At 34.2% G+C, this 22,036-nt stretch overlaps 1 protein-coding gene across 1 annotated transcript in view; it reads right to left on the reverse strand.

Annotated features, from left to right (window-relative positions):
- LOC126738727 (odorant receptor Or2-like) overlaps nucleotides 1-21,324 on the reverse strand; it is a 145,282-nt gene extending 123,958 nt beyond the window's left edge. The window contains exons 1-5 of the mRNA XM_050444165.1: nucleotides 21,286-21,324; nucleotides 14,629-14,974; nucleotides 14,475-14,574; nucleotides 14,326-14,424; nucleotides 14,091-14,246 (exon numbers count right to left, since the gene is read on the reverse strand). Coding sequence (XP_050300122.1) covers nucleotides 14,091-14,246; nucleotides 14,326-14,424; nucleotides 14,475-14,574; nucleotides 14,629-14,974; nucleotides 21,286-21,316 — 732 coding nt within the window. The 5' untranslated portion in view covers nucleotides 21,317-21,324. The remainder of the gene's footprint in view (nucleotides 1-14,090; nucleotides 14,247-14,325; nucleotides 14,425-14,474; nucleotides 14,575-14,628; nucleotides 14,975-21,285) is intronic.
- Nucleotides 21,325-22,036: the final 712 nt, after the last annotated feature.

A 22,036-nucleotide genomic window follows, 5' to 3' on the forward strand; every position in this document is an offset into this window, starting at 1 on the left:
CACGTTGCGTTAATAATTTTTGAGCGTTATTTTCGTGTTTTTTCACTATGGCTGTTTATACCCCTTCCGAAAGAGTTTAACTAATTAAATGGTTTTATGAAGGCAATTCGGCAGTACAATGTAGAGATTTGTTTTCAGTGACATTTGAGAATAGACCGATTTCTTGTGCAAAAACGGTTTTAAATGTGGCTACAAATTTTAAGACATTTTTTTGTCTTCAAGATTGTAAAAAATGCCACACAAAACGTCAAGAACCACCTGTTGAAGTGGTCCAGGATATAGAACGGCGGGAAGAAATGGTTTGCAGTACCCTAGAACTTGATTCGACACGGTCCACTAGAATTGTTGGAGAGGAACTGGGAATGAGCAATAAAACTGTTGCTCGTATCTGGAAAAAATATGGGTACAAATGTTTCAAGTATTCAAAAACTCAGGAAATATTTCCTGAAGACCAGTGGCGAACAATGGAATTTTGTGAAACCATGATAGAAAAGGCAAATGAAAACAAATATTTTTTAAAAAATATTTTGTTTTCTGATGAATCTTCTTTTCCATTACATATAAAACACAATCCTTCCATTGTTCGTTATAGGTCTCAAGAAAACGAGCACAGAAGTTTTCAGTTTCGTACCCAGTATCCTCAGAAATTGAATGTTTGGGCAGGTATTTTGGGCGACAATGTTATAGGGCCATTTTTTATTGATGGCACTTTAAACGCCCAAAATTACTTTGAGTTGCTGCAAAACCAAGTTCTTCCTGCCATTCAAATCCTACCTGATGTAGACCTGGGATCGGTTTATTTTCAGCAAGATGGCTGTCCTGCTCATAACGCGGCTAGGGTAAAATAATTTTTAACAAATACTTTTCCTAACCGCCTTATTAGTGGGACTGGCGATATTAAATCGCCTCCTAGATTTCCAGATTTGTCTTCAAATGAATTTTATCTGTGGGGTTACCTTAAGCAGACCATTTACAAGCATGAATTTAGTAGGCCAACAAATTTAGAGGAGTTGCGAAATAAAATTGTCGAAGGTGCCAATTTCATTTTGCCTGAAACTCTTTTGGAGGTGCGAAATAGCTTTTACGATAGGTTAAGTTTTTGTTTAGCGAAAGAATTTTGAAAGGCGGTTTATTTGAGCCTTTTATTTAAAATATGATATTTTGTTAAGTTTGTTTATTAGAGTTTTATTTCTGATTTTTATTATATTTTTATCAGAGTTGATATTTTATTTTTTATTAGAATAACGTTTTAATTTTCATTATGCAAACCACAGTATATTAAACATTTTAAGATTACAATTCTATGCGCGTTTTACACATTGTCATGTCTGTAAAACCCGCATTAGAATAAATATTTTAAAAATGCCTGGATTTTCGCGTAATATTTTGGGACATTTTGCCGCCAAACGACGCAGCTCCCACGAAATCCCAGTCAGATGTTTACTAATCCCGTCCTCGGGCCGGCCGAGGTGGTGCTCTGTCGCAGGCACTCGTACACGCGCGAAGTTGCAAAATTTCGCCTCTATGCGGTTTCCTATAAGTAACGAACGAAAACACGATCTGTATACTAAAGATGTAGCTAATAGAGTAAATAATTCAATAAAGCATAGCTCAAACAAGTTTAAAGACTAAATAAACTATACAATTGACTATAAGGGATTGGGTCTTTATCCCTGTTATCATTAAATTAAAGACATTAAATGATCTCCTTGTTTGCCCTATGTACTTCTTAAATGCCCTAATTAAATTCCTAGATCATTTACTTTTCATTGGTCTGCATTTTATCTTTTGGGTTTCCTAAAAGATTTCTCTTGGTCGTACTTTGATAGATCATTTTTAGAATTAAGTCTTTAAAACCGCTATCAAAGCTTTTTGTCAAGATACGATCATATGGTCTTACAACGCAAGTTTGCCTATTTTTATCTTTTTGAACTTGATGAACAAAATGTTTTTGTTAAGGTTATTAATATAAGTGAGCTATTCTTAAGTCATAAAGAAAAGTCTTATTAGTTTTTTAAGATCAGAGGCTGGTTGGTTAGAAATTATTTTGTAAGGTTATATTTTACTAACTTTTTTGTCATTGGTGTGATTTAATTGAAACTAGGGTTTATTTAAGATATGAATTTTGTTAGTATTTAAATTAGATTGTCCATTGTTATCCTTGCTAATGAGCTAATTTAATTAAAACTCGTATTTAAGTTAAATTTAAGATACAATTTAAGCATTTTTATCTAATTTTGATTTTAAAGTTGTATTTTGATTTAATATGGATATAGTATACCTATTTGGGTTTTTAGATATACTTTTTAAACTAAACATAAGAATTCCGAGATTTAAATTAAAGTGACTTAATAGAATCAGGATGCGGTAATCCGTTTGGAACAACATGAGTGTTCAATTTGCCTCTTTACCATATTATTCATTTTGCAGCTAAATTTTTAATAGGTTGAAGAAATCTACCTCGTGGTTTTTTGCCTTGAAAGATCCATTTATCTAATTTTCCTAATAACTGAATTCTAGAAGCAATTTTTACACCATTTCGTGGATAGTACTTAACTGAAGTTAAAATGGTTTCAAAAATGGTGCATAACCTAAGATAACATTATTTTATTGAAATATTAGCCATAAATAAAACCATAAAGGCAGTCTAAACAAAGTGAAATTTTTATTTTGCGAAATTGACTAAGTGACATTATTTCATTAACATTTCTGTATCTAAAATAATTTTTTATAGTAAGAACTAATTTAAGTAACTAATAATTCATAATTGAAATAAAAAATTATATTTAATTAAGTAAATCTTTTATCTTCTTATGAGACTGATGTAGGAATAGGCCGCTTTTATAACCTAAAAACAGAAATAATTTAAAACTAATTTACTTCTACAGATTCTTATAAAATAATTTGTCTTAAAAAGCATAATAATATGATTGTGACATTTTGATCTATAATTTTCTTAAATATTAAAAAACAACTTTAAACTAAGAAAAGTATAAAACAAATTTGAATAAGCTTCCAAAATGCAATAAATTTAAGTTAAGATAGCTATTTAAGGAAGCTAAATTAAAAACAAAGCATCTATAAATACGATTCTGTAGATAAGGTACCATCTATGTAATAATGTATTTCAAGACACTTCTGTGAATGACGAAATTTCTTCAAACGACTTTTTTTCTTACAAAAATGCGATATTAGAATCTTTAACTCTTTTAAATATGTGCAAATTACGAAATGAGGCTAATGAGGGAGGATCCAGGATTAGAATGCAATGTTAGATGTTCAGTATGGTTAGCAAAGAGACAAATTAGTAAATCCAGCTCAAAACAACATTGCATTCATTACCGAAAATGATGATCACTGAAAAATAACGTGGTTGATGTTATAATTTTCTTAGTTATAGAGGAGGTATTCAACAAGCACCATCAAACTTTTGACTTCATGTACTGGATATTTCCATATATCCTAATAAAAATGCTTTTCCCTTTATAAAAGTGTACGCTAAGTACTACAGCCGTTAATATTCATATGGTTGCGGATAATGCAGAGTACAGAAAGTTCATGAAGAACGAAGAAGCTGCAGTGTTTATAAGTAATCGTATATATAAATCACTAAGAATTACTTATGCTCTCAGGAAACTTTAATACGTCTAAACTAAAGCATGCCATTGAATTACAGCGAAAGGTGAAATACCTAGGGGACATAGCTATTTGAATACTATGATGTGACAGGAAATTCGAATTATTATTATAATTAATGAAGATATAGGCAAGATAAAAATTAATATTTGGCACACGTGAATAATAATAATAATAATAATAATAATAAGCTGAATATTAACGAGCGTCACATTCTTTAAACTGAAACACCGAACATAAACTAGAATAGAAGGATCACTCTAAGCGCCGCCCAAAATGTTGCCTTTCTCACTCACTTTCTGATGCTACTCTTTTTTGCTGCCCGGTGGCGACTGCGTTATACAGGGGCGTCTTCAATATTAGAACTATAATAGCGTTGTGCGGAAATTTTGTACTTTAAAAATGCCGGCGATATGTTGCGTAGATGGCTGCAGGAGAAAAAGGGGATATACATTTTTTTAAAAATAAAAATGGATTAGTTTACAGAAAAAAATACACGCTTTTCTTCAGTATTTCTTAAATATCTCGGAAAATTGAGATCCTACAAAAAAATCTAATAAACAAAAGTTGGTTTAAAAACAAAAGATTGGCTTTTGTTTGATTTATCTAGGTGCTATAGGCGCTAAGATATAACTGTGTGAACATAACCCCTTTTTTTAGATAACAAAATATAATGACGTAAAATAATAACGTGAAATAATTTAAAAAAAAAACGTTTTTTAGACAAATATCTAGCACATTTTTTCAAGTATGTACTATCAAAAACTTTAAAAATAAACTTGATTGTAAGTCATTAGCATAAAAATTAAAAAAGTTAGGAATAAAATAAAAATAATTGCAGTTTTAAAAAAATTTATCATAAAAAATTATGTATTTATTTCAAAAATTAAAGCGTAGCCTTCTACAATGGACTATATATAGGTACCAATAATATGTTCAAAAAGTGTCAGCGATTTAGAGTACATATTTTTTTTAAATCGTGATTTTAATCTAAAAAAATGCAAAATTTTTGGTAATATTCTGTTATTAGTGGTGGTTTTTTAATAGTGAAAGCTATCCGATTTATTATTAGTTGCATTGCAATCATTTGAATGATATAAATTTTACCCACTTATACCGTCTAACCATACTTAAAACTGCATTTTTTTCGTCATTAAGGATGGTTTTTAAGTTTCAAAATATTGATGTGTACTATAATCCCCAATAAAAAACTATATTTATTTTGCATATTTATATGAATTCTAGGTTGTAAAACACCTATTTTCGTTTTATTTGAATTTTAGTGGTTTGTTCTTTCATCCCCTATTTAAAAAGCAAATAATTAGGCATTTAATAAGTTTTTTTTATTTAACTGCCTTTTTATATTTCACTGTTACCGAGTTCCATATGCTGAGTGTTGTTATCACATTATTATGTAAATTTTATTAAATATGTAAATTTTATGTAAATTTTATTAAAAAATGGGTATATTAACGAAGTTATTATTAATTAAGTGTATGTAATATTAGGTAGGTAGTTTCTTGGTCAGTTAAGAAAAGAGCATGAAAGGAACGTAAAGCTAAGATTTAATTGTGTACATTCTAATAAACTTAATTTTAAAGCTATCTACCAAGTGTTTTTCTTATAGTTATTTGTTCAAAAGAGATACTTAATAATATTCTTTCAATTTCATTTTAACAATAATACAAAGTGCCTTTAATTTCAAAAAATTCCATATATTACACGCTGCCCGCCGCGATGTACGAAAATATTCCTTATTAAAAATGTTTCAAACACCCCCCGTATCGTAAAGGATTGCCGTCGAAACTAAATAATGATTTAGGACCGCGTAAAAAAAGTCGGCACTGTTTAGAAGTCCCTACTTCAAACGACCGCAAGAGAGTGAACCTACTGTCTTGTTCTTTATACTGTGACTGAAATGAGACTTAACGTATAGTACATTTACGATACATTTAAGTGGTATATTTAAACTTTGTAGCGATATTTATATAAAATATGTTAAAATAATTATCTGATAACTAAGTCTACAGCTTATGGCACTTCTTTATTAGTAGGCAGAATGGTCGTGGATGTTATTTACCTTGTATTGTCGAATAAATGCTAGATTAAAAGCCACTCAGTTTTATTAAATCTAGTAATTATTTTTAGATTTTAAGTTATTAAAAAAGAATAACTTATTTTTAATATTGTTTTTTTTAAAGGGGCAAATGAGATGCAAATGAACACTTGGATCAGGCTTCAATTAGATTAGTATTAAAAATGTTTAAATTACTAACGTTTATTAAAGATTGTCAGTATCATTCTTAAACTGTTTTATCTCAAAATTTATAGATGAGTAGATTAGATTGAACACCGGGTAAAAATAAAATACCTATTTTGAATATGAAATTATATAGTATGGATTTTGCAGTTAAGCGCTGATTTTTTCTATTTCTAAATCCAAAATTATGCAAGTAAGAAAATATATCCCTCTTTGGTCAAATATAAGCTAAACAGCAAAATAATATACAATTTTTCTAATACGCCATAAGGACGGAAGGAATTAATAGGCCTTAATAAGATTTTGTGAAAGTGAAATTTAAGTAAAATTACTAAGGTATAAAAAATTAATTATCTAAATGTAGAAGTGAAGTATAGTGGGTTAAGGACAGAAATCAAACCTCAAGATTTGAAATTAGCCGACGTTTTGACGTTTATTTACGTCCTTTTCAAGGCAAATTTACATTAGAGGTTTACGTAACAACTAAAACCTAGTGACATCTCCATCATACATACACCACAGATGCAATCGTTATACATTAAAATACGCAGCACAACCACTAAGTAAAACCAAAAAAAAAACACACAGCATAAATAAACTAAAATTGGCTTATGTCATATCTATTGGAGGGACGTTAATTTTTGTACCATTAATTATCTAAATTAAAAAAGTAGCAAATATAAAATATGACAAAAATATAATAAAATATTTTTATACAATATTATTCTATTCTTTACTGCTGAAATTGCTAAAATAATGAAACTCTTAAAAGAAAAGAAGGTGATTCATATACTAAAGATATTTAGTAGAAGTTAAACCCTAGAAGGACAAAATCCTTTATATAACGATTGTAGGTTAATAAATTAGTCGAAAGAGAAGGAAGGCAGAAGGACTTTTCTTAAGCAAGAGGGCAAAGCACAAACCACAAAAAACTAAAGACCTATATGGCATGTTTTAGAATAATTGAAAGAAAAATTGTAATAGTTATTGCTATATTGATATAGCAATCAAAGAAAAAATAAATTTTATAATTACTATCTAAAAAAAGTATAATTTTGAAATTTCGGACTGCAGTTGAATATATCACATTGATCCTAAATAGAATTAAAAATACTACACGCTCTGAGAATTGAAGGAAATTTACAAATATTCGTTCTAGGTCTAGAAAAGTAAAGGCAAACATTTCCAGATGATATGCAGAGCGCATTAAGATTTAAATGCTACAGTAAGGCGGGTCAATCAACTTTATTGTTTTAAAGTTATCTAGAAGGTGTTGGTGTCAAAAACCTTTCTGGATTCACTTTGTCTAATAAATAACCTTAAGAAATCTACGCTGAACATTTTCTAGTTCATTCATCTGATTCCGATAGTATGGTGACCACACTGTCGAAGCTAATACTCCAACATTAATCCCACATAAGAGAAATTCAAAATTTTCAGAATAAAGATATAATTCTCTCATCTGTGCATTCCTAAAGACAAAACCCAGCATTAGGTAAACTCCGAATTTTAATGTCCTGGACATGTAGCTGAAAAAAAGGGCACTATCAAAATCTTTCCGTTGCTCTCAGCACAGTCTCATATTCTATAATATATTATTAATATATATTTTTTTAAATAAGAATTAACTTTATATTTGGCAGCATTTACGAGCAGATTCTTATTTCTAGACCATGTAATAAAGAATGCAATATTATCTTGCACTTTTATACAATCTAAAATACGCCATAATAGAATCTTGTATCATCTGCATATATCTATTCATAATGAGCTGTTCTGATATACCATGTATAACCGAGTTAAAAAAAAATGTTGCAACTATGTGGTCCAAATTACCATTATAACATTCCACATACTAATGAAAACCGGTAAGGTAAAACATAAAAAAGCTAATTAAAAGAAAATAAAAACCGCAGTTTTGGTCAAGATTGAGAAGAATCTAGTTGGTCAAAAGCCGGCGAAAAATCCATATAGACAATGTCAACTTGCAAACTGGCATTTATTGACACCGATATGTTCTTTAAGACATATTAAATTTGTATTTGTAGATCTGCCATTCATATATCCATTCTGATGCTAATCTTTAAGATCTCCCGTTGAAGGATATAAAGCGGAATGAAGAACGCATTATATTTAGAAAAGTCGTTGACTATTATATTAGACCGATAGTTCTCACTGAGCTTATTATCATTTTATTTATGTACTGGAATTATGTTAATTAACTTCCAAACATCCGGAAAAACATTCTGGTTTTAGTGCCAGATTAAAGAAAATTTTTAGGATTTTGAATTTTAACAATAATATTTAGCGGTAATATTAGTAGTGTAAGAACGGTAAAAGATATCGGCAAATAGATTGACCCTGAGTGTTAACAATTATTAACAATTCTCTTTTTTGATCAAATATAATTTGTGGTAAGGAGCTTACCTTGAATTGAATTGAATTGACGAGACAGTGGGCTGCCAAGGCAGTTGTACATAGAGGTCTCCTGATGGACCCATCATGCCCCACCGGGGGTTACCAGAGCCCAACGGCCTTAGAGAAACCGATAAGGCTCTCTGGTCTGAATGGTCTGACCCAACCCAACCCAAGTATTTAAAACTGGCGCGCGTGAGTGCTGGGCACTCCCCGACTTCATGGTCAACGGTTTCATCTTCCTCACAGCACCATCGGTATTCCGGGTTTTCCGCAATACCGATAGTATGGAGATGGCTTCTTAAGTGCCAGTGACCGGTTAAAAGACCTGTTACTAGCCGAATTTCGCGTCTTTTTCATCAGGAGCTTACTTTATAAACGTCGTCATCAAGCTTTCTTCAGTATTGCCTATATGACAGATCAGTATCTTTTTTAATTTTAGGGCGCAATTCTTTAAATTTGGTTAAGTCTCAAATATTATTTAAGCATTTAAATATTTGAAAACACTATGATTTTCTTTTGACTTCGTTTTACAGTTTTTGACATATACTCTTTGAGACAGAAATAAATTTTCTCCAATCACCCTTAAGTCACTCCAATCATTTTCTACAGTAATAATATATAATTAAGATCAGCCCTCTTAAAATTGTAGAAAATATTGTCAAATTTAAAAACATTACACTTTTTGCTCCTGGCGTATTTAACATTTGAGTAAAGAAGGATAAACTGCTTTCTCCTCAGCTAGAGAATTATAGCAACTTTCCATTATGCAGAGCCTACAATGAGTTACAATGACAAATTATAACAATCTATCTTAAGAATTTTGAATAGAATTATCTAAACGAAACTGTTGCTGGTCGAAAAATTCTATGAAGTGAATAAAGTGAATTAGTCCTTTAGATAAAGTAGACTCAGCTAAATGTAATGTACACTCAGTGATACTAAAGTCAACTATAACAACAGAGAGTTCAATTCACGAAAACAAAAAAAAACACAAAGTAACGGTCTTACAACATATAATCACAAGCTACACGTGTTTTGCCCTAGATAGAGCATCCTAAAATCGAAAATGTTAGTCAAAACAAAACAAAAAAACTTAAATAAAAAACACTAAAAAAACCTACAAAACCTTGTACATAATTAAAATTCAAAAGTAGAACGTAACAACATAGACCCATCAAGAAAAAAACCCGGTACCACGAGATTAGAAGTATAGGTGTAAAACCTATACTTCAATCTATCAACTATATAGACCTGTTACTAAATTACTTAAATGTTAACACGTTACACAACGTAAGCTGAAAATTATGACTAAATACTAATAGGACAATGTGAAAAAAATAAAATACTTAGCTAAATTAAATTATTAAAATTGGTTCAAACAAAAAACGTCATTCATACCTACGAGAACAGAGAACAGGACTTTTTTTTTGCTTTTGTAATTTCCATTTTCTGCAGGTCAAGTTTCTTACCTTTAGGGCATTCATGAAACACTTAGGCTCCCAACTCTGGAGAAAAATTATGTGTAGAGGCCAGCAAATGGTTAACAAACGCTGATTTGATAACACTCACATTGGTATTTTTATATTTTTCAAAAAACGCTACATGTTCTTTAATTCGTGTAGAGATTTTTCTAACAGATTGGCTAATGTATACTCCGTTGCAGTACTTTAAAAAATGCTCTTCACTGACCAATTGGTCCTTTGTATTGACCGTCTTAAAAGCAATTTTGACATTTACAAACTTAAAGAATCTAGCTAAATTTAAGGAGATTGAACTAAAAAAGGACAGGGATCTAAAGCAACTTTTTGTGTTCTTATTATGAACTATATTGTAGTTCAATTTATATCTATTTAAAAATTTGTCATAAATTTTATCTATTAAGTGAAGGGGAAATCCGTTGTTAAGAGCAATATGTTTTATAATATTCAGTTCCTTAACGAAAGCCTTTTTTGACAAGGGGATATTCCACAGTCTATAGAAAAGTGAATTGAAGGAGGCAAATTTTTAATAGTAGGGAGAATTTAAAAAGTACTAAATTACATTATCGGTAGTGGGCTTACGTTACATTTCCAAAATAAGTTAAATGTTGCATTTCTTAATTAGAAGGTCAAGAAAAGGCAAAGTACCATATCTTTTTTTACGATGGTAAATGCAATGTTTGGGTATGAGGAATTTACAAAACTTCCTCCCCCTGCTATTCCGGACTAAAAAAATGTCATCCACATACCTCTTATATACCGCGAGACAAACTCTAAGCCTATCTTCAACTATTTTTTTTTAATAAGAGAGTTATCACTAACTCACACTCTTTAGGAGGGATGCTGAGAAAAATATTTTTTACAACAAGAAATAAGTTTAAATCCAAAAGCAATAATAAAATTTTTTTAACTGTTGGTTAAATCAACAGAATGCTTAGTCGAATAAACAATAAAGGGTTGAGCTGGGGAGGGAGGGGGTAAATATATTTAAATAATAAATAAAATAGAGAACTCAAAAATCAACCTAATTCTTACAATCTCGACAACATTCGTAATGTAGTCGAAATATTGTTTGCTTTATGGGCAAAATACCAACTCTCTTTGTCTGCGTAGTTATGATCACAATGGTATACCAAATATTTATTGGGAGATAGTTCCTACGAAAAATTTCCATCATTTAGTCTCCGCAATAATATCGCAACAACATCAAAATCCATCGATGCAACTGCGTTGAAAAACAGTTTAGTTTTTGACCGAAGGCGTCTGGCATTCTAATAAATTATACACAGGTCGGTCGTACCGGCAAGATTGCACTGCGAATTCTCGTTCTAATAATGCCTGTGAGTTTTATGAAGGAGCTGGAGTGCTCCTAAACGGATTTATGTCTTGCACTAGCTTGCTTGAATGCATAGTAAGTAGAGCAATTCTAAACTTCACGATTCAATTGACATGACTCAAAACAGATTGTTTTGAGACTTGGAGTTTTTATTTTTTCTCTATTTACGACGGTCACTTTGAGATGATGGACGAGTTCTTTCAATACATCACTCTTGCAAAATTTTAAAGAGTAAATATACCGATAAAATTGTCATTATCCAACTGCAGTGTCGCTCAAAAAATGTTTGCATCTCTCCTTGTCAATATTTCAAGAACGCTCATCCTAGATGTTTTATCAAAAATACTTTTATTTTGAAATTTTATATTAGATGTAGGAGCTTCTTTGGAGTTCTTCTGAGGGCCCAATTAATCACAATAATAGCAAAGCTGCTTTAATTTTACGAATCTCATAATCTTCCACGAGTTTTTGAATGGCCAAAGTTTAAATTTTGTCTACACTATTAAGTTCAACGGTAACAAGAAGACAACATTTCAAAATGGAAGTAATATCTTTGTCGGCTGGCTTGCAGCCGTATGACTGTTGTGTTATTTAGCATTTTGTTATTTAGTGTTTTGGCTTATCAGTGCATCTGCATAACTAACTTTTTTCTTGTGCTTCGGTGGATTAAAAAATGGCAAGTTTTCCATTTAATAATTTGCAAAATGAACACTCTGAATGAAGACATTTCAGTCTATTCTTATTTTAAATATGAGCACGCGAGATATCCACAAGATAGATAAAGACAACTCAATCCAGGGACTGTAGCTATAAAAATTATTGCCTCACTTGGTTTACACACACATTCAGCATGGTATTGTTGCTGCCAGGGATGAAATTAGATGTCACTTAGCTCCTAGGCATACGTATCCATATTCCTAAGAAATATATAATATCAGTAGTAGAAGTAATAAGGGTTGGTGATGCTATAGATTGACAAGTAAACCCAAAAGTCCCTTTTCACCCAACCTAAAAATCTCCCACCCTTACGCCTCCGCTTCCAATGCACGGTATGCACGGAGTTCGTCCACTTATTAAAGGCTTGCACGTTGCTCCAGGCTAGATCTTTAACATCTTTCTGTTGGAGAGGGGCTGCTCCAATAATTTTCTTTCTCAGGCGACTCCACCTATCGCAAACTCTTAATACGTCGTATGAAGTTTCCTCCCCTATACCGCAATATCGGCAATGCTTGTTTAGACAGTTATGTCCAGTTAGAATCTCCACCTAGGCTTTGATCTCCTGTGAGCTCTTTATTAGCAGTTACCTAACTTTAGAGCTGTCATGATCTGGCACCATCTCCTTGGCCTGTCTACATCCTTCTGTACTGAGAAATTTGTTTTCTATTGAAATTGAAACATGGTTTAGGGCCTACAAAGGGGCTAATGGAACGTTGTCTTGCTAGCTCGTCAGCCTGTTCAATGCCCTTGACACCCTAGAGTCCTGAGACTCACTTTAGTTTTACTTCTTTGTATGCTGCGAATCTTTCCAATGCGGTTTTGCACGCCTGAACTAATTTTTAACTAAACTTGAGTTTTTGAATTGCTTTGTGGGAAGCTTAGCTATTAAAGTAGATCATTTTTTCATGCTTCAGATCACTCAGATCACTCATTTTTTAATGCTTCCCGTTTACTTGCTACTTTACGTATAGCAAACAGTCACACTTGGAAGACTACCTATGTTTCCTTAACGACAAAAGGATTCCTCTGTGTTCGTTTCCATCCTGTATATTATGGCTCCAGCTAAATTAGTGCCTTCCATCCATGACTTATATCTGAATGTTAGAGTTGCTATGGTGTTACATATCCTTAAAGCATTGGTTATATAGCTATGCCCTAAGTGAATATTGCGCCATTCTCTGCTATCCTTCATCCTCTTATCCGCCTTCATAGCCTACCTTATAATCCAGATTAGGAATTCCGGTTGCTCAAGAAGAATATTTAGAGGTACCGCAGATCTTGTTTTTATGACTCCAATAATTCTCAAACAGTCAGTCTTGCCAGTTTTTGGGTGTTGGTGACTTTTAATTCCGCTGGCCACCATAACACGGATCCGTATGAGATCTAGCCACTAAAGAATATGACATTTTACACACCATCTTAAACCTATAGTTTGTTGTAATTTTCATATTAGAGCTGTTGCCTTATTTAACCTTGCCTGCTCTATGTGAGTTGTAAACGTGAGATTACTATCTAAAATAACTTCAAAGTATTTGATCTGCTGCCCCAATGTAAGGCGAGTCTAATATATACTGGGATGTCTGAAGCCTCTCTTAATAAAGAGAATGAGCTTGGTATTCTCTGGATTGACCGATAGCCCTGTCTCCTGACCATCCTACACGCAGCTTGCATTCGCTTACAGATTGTTAACGAATTTACCCGTAATCATCACTAGTCCATTGTCCGCGTATCCTTGTGCATAGAATGCTTCAAGTTTCAGCTTACTGAGGAGACTGTCCGTCCCAAGACGCTAGAGGTGTGGCGAAAAACAACTGCCTTGTGAGCAACCATCCTTCATCCTGGTCTCGACACGAGAATGTTCTAGTGTAGTACTGATTTTCTAGTCTCCCACCGTCATTTTGACCCACCTAGCCAGGTGAACGAGGTACCCCTGGTCAGGAGGTCGTGGCAGATGGTATCCGTTTTTGCCTTATTAAATGCTTTCAAGTCAAAAAAAAAGATCTAGAGACATTTTTTTGTCGTCTATAGTGAGGTGCGGTTTCTGTCGACTTGCCTTTCATGTAGGTATGCTGATTTCTATGTAGTGATAATCTAATAAATTAAAAAGCTTCTTAATAAGAAAACTAATGTATTATTTCACATTGGCTTTTCCTAGTTTTAATAATTTTTATATATAATTAAGACCCTTTAGCGAAGGTATTAAAACAAAATAGTAAATATGCAGTAAAATCAAATACATACGTACCATAACAGCTGATTCATTTGTCATAGGCCCAAATGGTCCAATAGTCATTCTTATGGGCTTTTGAGCCCTAGCAATGACAATTTGGCTTAATTGCTTGGCCTCTTTATTCAACAGATACCACTTGCTTTCGTACATAGCACTTCCGATAGCCATGCTCTAAAATAACATTATTAAATAATAAAAAATTACTTCCACTAATAACCTAAAGAAGTATGTAAAATAATACAGTATAGACCTGAATGACGATTTCATTACATGTCCACCCTAGAAGGAAAATTTGCAAAGACAAAAGCGTCGCAAATAATAACAACCATCCCATTTCTGAGCTGTTCATCTAAAAAATATCTCAAACATTATTTTTACTCTTATTGTATTATTGTTTACCTTTATTAAGGATGCAGATGCTGATGCCAAATCTAATGAACTTAGAACAAATTCCATTAATATTATATATTTGGCCGAGCTATTAAAATGTTCAATATAACTTAAAAATAAACTTATTAGCTAAATAATATTATAATACTAATATGGAAATTACCCTATAATATACTTATGATCTAAAATAAGTTTCTTTAAATCCTGGATCTTTTCTTGTATTTCCTCTTCACCAGATTTTTCACTGAACTCTGGACCAACATAATTTCGGATCCTAATTTGTAAAATTTCAAGTTGAGCAGCCGCATATGTCAGAATAGTTATAAACACGACATGTGTAGTCGTATTATAGGTTAATCCCATCCAGAACCAGAGTGCCTGTATTATAAAAAGCGACCGAATATGTTCTAATCTATTTAAAGGGATAATGGTCTGATACATTAAATGTGATTCCAGAGTTGCATTGTTTTGCTGGTTGTATTCTTTTATTTTTAGCGTCCCTATTGCACCTAAATTTAAAAAAAAATTATATAACTGGGGAATTAAAATATATCGATGTATATAGATATTTAACTTTAAGGAAAATCTTGCCAATTTAATGGGCACTAATACCTAATAAATATTTTTTTTATACTTTTAAATTTATTAATAAGTTCTTTAATGCATTTAGCCTAAAACTAATTTTCTTGTTAAAAGAAATGGTTTTATTATGAGTTAGAAATACACAAAAGTCTTCTAAAAAATGTCAGTGGCTCAAAAAAAAATAAGCGACTTTACTAAATAGATAAATTTCATGAGAAGCAAATTATTCAAAAATTGATCGCTAATATATATTGTCGGGTGCGTATTAATGTAAAACTACCCGTCGTACACAATACGCGGTTCGGTCCAATAATAAAAGCCAAAAACTTTAGACAAAAAAAACACTTATATTATCAAACAAAAATCAGGCAGTTTTAAGATGGTTAAAGACTATGTAATGTATGAAAATTAAATAAAAATCAGAAAAAGCAAAAAACCTATTAACCCGGCCCCGAGAATATAAAACCGACCGAAAAATAAATTAAAAACTGATAGCTCTGACAGACGTCGATCAGGATGACGTGACATTCTTCCACCTGAGGCATGTTTCTAAAACAAAAGAACCATGACTCACCTAACTGAAACAGAAACAACATGTAAATAAGTAGGTTCATTAATAACTATGTAATAAGCCTTAAAAATGTCAACTACCTACCTACCCTACACAAATAAAACAATTAACTCTATGTAAAAGTAATCCTAATCATTGTCCCTATACCTGACCGGTACGCGAACCGTACGACCGCTCCGCGAAACATATGCCGTATTATCTACGTTCGGTTCGGGTACTCTGCTTTTAGACACTCCCGGATTCGCGGTCTCGATATCGCCCGCAGATTCACTTGAGTCCTCACAGGGTACATTTGTCTCGGCCAACCTCGATTTAGGGCTAGTCAATGCCTTGCTATCCATTAAGCCCTCTTCTGCACATTCCAAGGGCTAGAGACGTTGTACAGGTCTTAAAAGTTGGCCCCTTTCGGTACTGACCCGCACCACTCGAACCTCACCCTCTTTGCCAGGTAGCAGCTCAATAACCCTCCCTAACGGCCAATTAACCCGCTTATCCAGGTTATTGCCAATAAAAACCACATCCCCCATCTTAACTTGATAACTGGAACTTCCCTTGGACCATAGCTGCAACTGCCCTAGGTATTCATTACAAAACCTTCGACGAAGATCCTCTGCCAATTTCTGTCTATGCTGTACCTTCCTAGACAGAGAGTGACAGTCAACAGCATCAAAATCTGGAACACCACTCACCAACTGATCCCTAAGAAACATTATGGGGGTTAAAGGTACCAACTCATTAGGGTTAGTTGACGAACAAGTGAGTGGCCGCGAATTGATTATCGTTAACAAGCTTTCGTAATCCAGTAAAGCTCGTCCCAATACTTTACGCAACAATTGTTTCAACACTCCGACAAGTCTTTCCCAGAATCCTCCCCACCACGCCGCCGTTGGAGGATTAAAACGCCATTGGATCCGCTCGGTACTACTAGTTTCGGCAAATTTTTTAAGGTCTACTCGCGAAAACGCGTTATCCGTACCCACGAAATTTGTTCCGTTATCACTGTATATAGTCCGAGGGCGACCCCGCCTGGCAATAAACCGACGCAATGCTTGCATGAAACACACAACCGATAAGATGAACAAAGTTCCAAATGAACGGCCCGAGATACCGCACATGTAAAAAGGCATATCCATACCTTTTCTCCTGATTTGACAAATAACGGACCAGCAAAGTCAACACCGGTTATCTCAAATGCTATAGCATCGCGAACCCGATCAATAGGTAAGGGTGGCGATCTTACAGTAACCGGCTTCGATGTGTGTCTCTTGCATAAGTAGACCACTCCTCGGGTCTTTCTATCCAGGAAAGGACTGTTGTTGAATCGCTCCAGAAAAAGGCTTCCAGTTTATTGTTAAAATTCTCCACGATGTTACTGTATAACCTTACAGCAATCAGAGCTCCCATTAATTCAAGCCTTGGTATAGATAAAACCTTCTTTGGAGCTACCCTTGACTTAGCTCCCAACAGACGAACAAATACTCCGCCATTCTCGACCCCTCTCAAAAACACTACAGCAGAGAAGGCCTCCTTACTTGCATCACAAAAATATGCAGGGACCATTGTTCAGCCTCTTGAGGTTCAGCATTTATCCATCTGGCAATTTTAATAGTCGACAAATATAGTACTTCTTTAAGCCAATTCTTAAACAACGACTCAATTTCCCCATTAACTGGCACATCCCAACCTACTTGCTTTTCCCAGGTTTTTTGTAATAAAAGCTTAGGTATTAAAACTGCCGGGCAACTGAATCCTATGGGATCGAATATCCGTTGTGCTAGTGATAACATCAATCTTTTGGTTACTGACTGACTAAGAAGTTCTTCAATATTTCCGATGTCCTGATTTAAAAATAAAGTATCATCCACCCTGTTCCACTTGATACCCAGTACAGATGTTGTAGGGTCTCGGGAGTTACCCTGGACTTGACCTGTATACTCCCACCCTCTAAGGTCAAATCTGCCTTCAGCCATTATCATGATAGATCCTTTGACGAATGATTCCAAATCTTCCTCATTGGCGACACTAGTAACGCAATTGTCAACATAGAAAGCCTTTGACAATTTAACTACAATGTCCTTGGATACTGCCATCGATTCACATTTTTCGGACATCTTTGACAAATGGTACTCCAACGAAGCTCCCAACAAAAAAGGGCTACTATTAATTCCAAACACCACTCTACGATGACGAAATATTATTTCTTGGCCATTTTTATCTCGCCATAGGAACCGAAGAAAATCCCTGTCATCTGGGTGTATGCTAAGCTGTAGAAACGCTTTCCGAATGTCTGATACTACCCCAGTTCTTTGCTGTCGAAACCTCAGTAAAATATTTGAAATCATTTCGATCAAATTAACCCCCTTTTCAAGGCACTGGTTTAATGATGGACTGTCCTTTTCTCTGGCCGAAGCGTCGAATACCGGTCTTATCTTTGTGGATGAGTTTAATTTGATTACGGGCCTATGAGGTAGGTAATGAGCCTTTGAACTTGTTTGATCTTCACAAACCTCCTCAATGATGTTCTCACTTTGCCAGTCCTTAAAAACCTGATCATAGAGTTCGTAATAACCATCCTTCGTGACTTTAGTGATGGTATTATCCAGTCTTTTCTTAGCAATGCCATAATTACTGGGCAATGCTGGATGTCCTTCCAGCCATGGAAGTCTAACCTCGTATCGTCCTTCGGCGTCGGTTTTAACAGTCTCTAGGAACAATGCTTTTGCTGCCAATGCCGTCTCCTCCCGAGTTTTTCTTTCCACTGGATCGCTTATGCCTAGTACGTCAAGTTCCCAGAGGTTTGAAATGGACGCGTTATTAACAAAAAGCGAAACGGCGGACATAGACAAAGTGTCCTTTTGTTCAACTGGTATTTTTCCCATCAAAACCCAACCTAACAGAGTTTCTACAGGTACCACTCCACATCTCAAAATGTGTCTCTTGCCTGTGTATAATTTACCCGCTATATCAGATCCTATTAACAGTTTAATAGGGCCAGAATTATGTGAATCTGATATCTTGATGTTCAGTGTTCGTAACTCTTCCATCCAAGGACCATTGAATACAGAATCCACTCCACTGCATATGACGGGTTGATCCAGTGCCTCGAAATTACAGCTGTAGTTGTTGTGACTAAGAGTGACGTCATAACAGCAATAGACTTACGGTAACTCAGTGCCTCCAAACAAACCATGAATAACGTTAATTTGCCTCTTCGATTGGTAACCCAAAAAATCAGCCGTCGATTTTAAAAGATAAGTTTTTTGGGAACCGGTATCGATTAGCGCACGCACCTACTTTGATTTATTCGCGCCCTTAACTTTTACCTGCAAAGTTTGCAAAAATACGTGTGTATTAGTACTATTTGCCAGAGTCTGATTTACGTTTTGTACTACACTTTCCATAACGTCCTTTTTCTCAGAGCTGTTCCGACCAGAGCTGTACTGACCCGAGCTACAAGATGGAAGTTCAGGACACATTAAAGTGACATGGGATTTGCTGCAAACTATACAATTTAAGCGTGCTCGACACTTTCTAGAAAAATGACCCAGTTTTAGACATCGAAAGCATGCACTATTTTTTGACAAAATATCCTTTTTCTCCTCACGACCTAATTTCTGCGCCTTAAAACAATTGCTGCTCTCATGAGAATTTTGACAAAAAATACATTTTGTGGTTCCATCTGAATTGATTAAGCTCATCGCGGTTTGAAATTTTGGCTCAAAATCCTGGCCTGCTTTATTTGTTTGGTAACCACCCCGTTTAACATCCTTATGAACAGTGCTTCGCAAATTAAAACCTTCTGTTGCTAAAGAAACATGTTGCTCATTATCGACTTCCAATTTTAGAAAATTCATGAGGCTTTTAAGTCGATTTTCGATTGTAGTAAGACCTGTATTATCCAGTGAAACCTGCAAATTTATACCAGTGTCTCCGATATCCGGTGTCCGTTGCCAAATTCTTAACAGCTCTGGCGGTAAGCAAGACTCGACCAACGGAAATAGCATCGCCGCGTATTTATCGGACGTAATACCGAGGGTTTCTAAGGCCCGTAGCTGAGTTTCCAGTTTATCATACAAACGAGTTATGTCTAATCTATTGCCAGACGAGGTATTGTGTATAACTAATTTAAGTAACTCGCGCACATAAACTTCTACCTGGAGGTCTTCCCGACCGAACCGCGCTTGAAGACACTCCACCATTTTACTATAGTTACTTCCTGTAGCGGGAAAACTTTCGACTAGTTGCCTTGCCCTACTGCCTTGAACCGTCGCCTGAATTAAATATTCGACCTTGTCGTTGTCGTCTATTTCCAAATCATTGTGAACCTTTTGAAACTGAGACCAAAAAGGCAACCAGTCTTTGATATTTCCATCAAATTTTTTCAACTCGAGAATAGGTAACTTAAATTTACGCCTACCTTGTCTGATGCTGTGGCTAACACTACGCTCCGAATTTACCTCTTCATCTGGATCTACCTTTACCCTAGGCTGTGAACATTCCTCACATTGAAGACTCAAATCTGTATACCTTTTAACATATCCATCTGCACCCTCCATTTCTGCTAGTAAGTCTGTCTCTGCCGTGTCATCCTTTTCTAACATAAGAGCATAAATATCCCCGGCAAGTCTCTTTAGATCCTCAATTTTCTGTTTTACCAATTCTAAAGAGACCGTAATCAAACGCTCTTTTCCTTCCGGTGATGACAAAAGACCCTCTAACTCACCAGCGGTCTTGGTAAAGCTGGTGCGGAGTACTCTCCGACTTTTCTTTTTCTGATCCATTGCTATGCACTGTATACTCACTGTTAATCACCTAAACCGCGTTCACCAGTCCAGCAGGGCGACAACGCGTCGGACCGATTGCCCGGTGATCAAGTAGGGTAGCCAAAATATGTCCGTATACACTACAAGATTAAACACAACCCGTAAAACTGCCAGTCCTGTCACGGTCGCCAAAATGTCGGGTGCGTATTAATGTAAAACTACCCGTCGTACACTATACGCGATTCGGTCCAATAATAAAAGCCAAAAACTTTAGACAAAAAAAACACTTATATTATCAAACAAAAATCAGGCAGTTTTAAGATGGTTAAAGACTATGTAATGTATGAAAATTAAATAAAAATCAGAAAAAGCAAAAAACCTATTAACCCGGCCCCGAGAATATAAAACCGACCGAAAAATAAAATAAAAACTGATAGCTCTGACAGACGTCGATCAGGATGACGTGACATATATTATTTTATATTGACATCTAAATTGACATCTGCTGTATTCTGCAGGATGTGTCTAAGGCTTTAAAGTATATGGTATCAGCTGGTCGTAGATCGATGAGATTGCAGTTTGGCAATTTTGTCGTTTTGTATCTAGTAGAGGTATTATTAATTTGATATATAATATATTGAGAATAAGATAAGTGTAATATGGTATCCTTTAAAGACTAACTGAAAGTACCTCAAGAAAGACATAAAATCATCAACTGCATAAAGATTATATATTTTAGCATATGACGATAAAAAATTATTTAAAGAAACTTCAAAAATTGAGTGTGCTAGAATCAAATTCATGATAAGCGCATATTATTAGGGAAAGTAATGGACTAAATTTCTTAAATTTCTCTTACAAGCTAAGGCTTTACCAAATCGTTATCAACTGTTGTACTACCTACCTAGTATTACTAATAAAGCAATAGTCAGCATAGTACTGGTTCCAATGAGAAGGGTGCAAATCCTGCAAAACCAGATCTTTTTCCAATACATTTTAATTATTTCTTTACAGTTAGAAGCCCACACATCCTTTTCCTTTTCCATAATATCTTTAAATAATGACAAAACATCATACTTCAAAAAAATAATCACTTTGGCGGAAATTTTTCCGGCATTTACTACCACACCAAAACTTGAAGTTATATAAACCATTTCATAGTGTTGGACAAATAAACGAATCAGTTCTGCCACTAACGCAAAAAAGAAAAATAACATTCCGAATCGCATAAACATAGAGTAGATGTAAAAGCAAAATGTTAAGGCAACGTTTTCGGAAATTGGAAAATTCCAAAAACCTGCGAAGATCAGCACTTTTCTGGGCCAACCGACCAATACTAAGTTATTTGACTCATACATGTTGATCACTGCTTTTAAATTTAGAACACCAAGTGCACAGTATTTAAAGCAAACATTTGATAAATAATTGAAATTTAATTGATGGAGAAGGCACAGCTGCATTATGATTAAAAATTGGTATTCATAGTATGGTTCGAAAAGTATCGATGTATTTTGCCATTCAATTTAAAAGAAATTACTAAAACATTACTATTAAAAAATAATGTAAGTAACTAATGAATCATAAAAAATAATTATTTTTAAATAAGTTTGCGAAAACAACAGCTGGGAATATTCACATATTCATTTCTAATACTT

The sequence above is a fragment of the Anthonomus grandis genome, chromosome 7 (assembly GCF_022605725.1).
Source record: "Anthonomus grandis grandis chromosome 7, icAntGran1.3, whole genome shotgun sequence".
Taxonomy (NCBI): domain Eukaryota; kingdom Metazoa; phylum Arthropoda; class Insecta; order Coleoptera; family Curculionidae; genus Anthonomus; species Anthonomus grandis.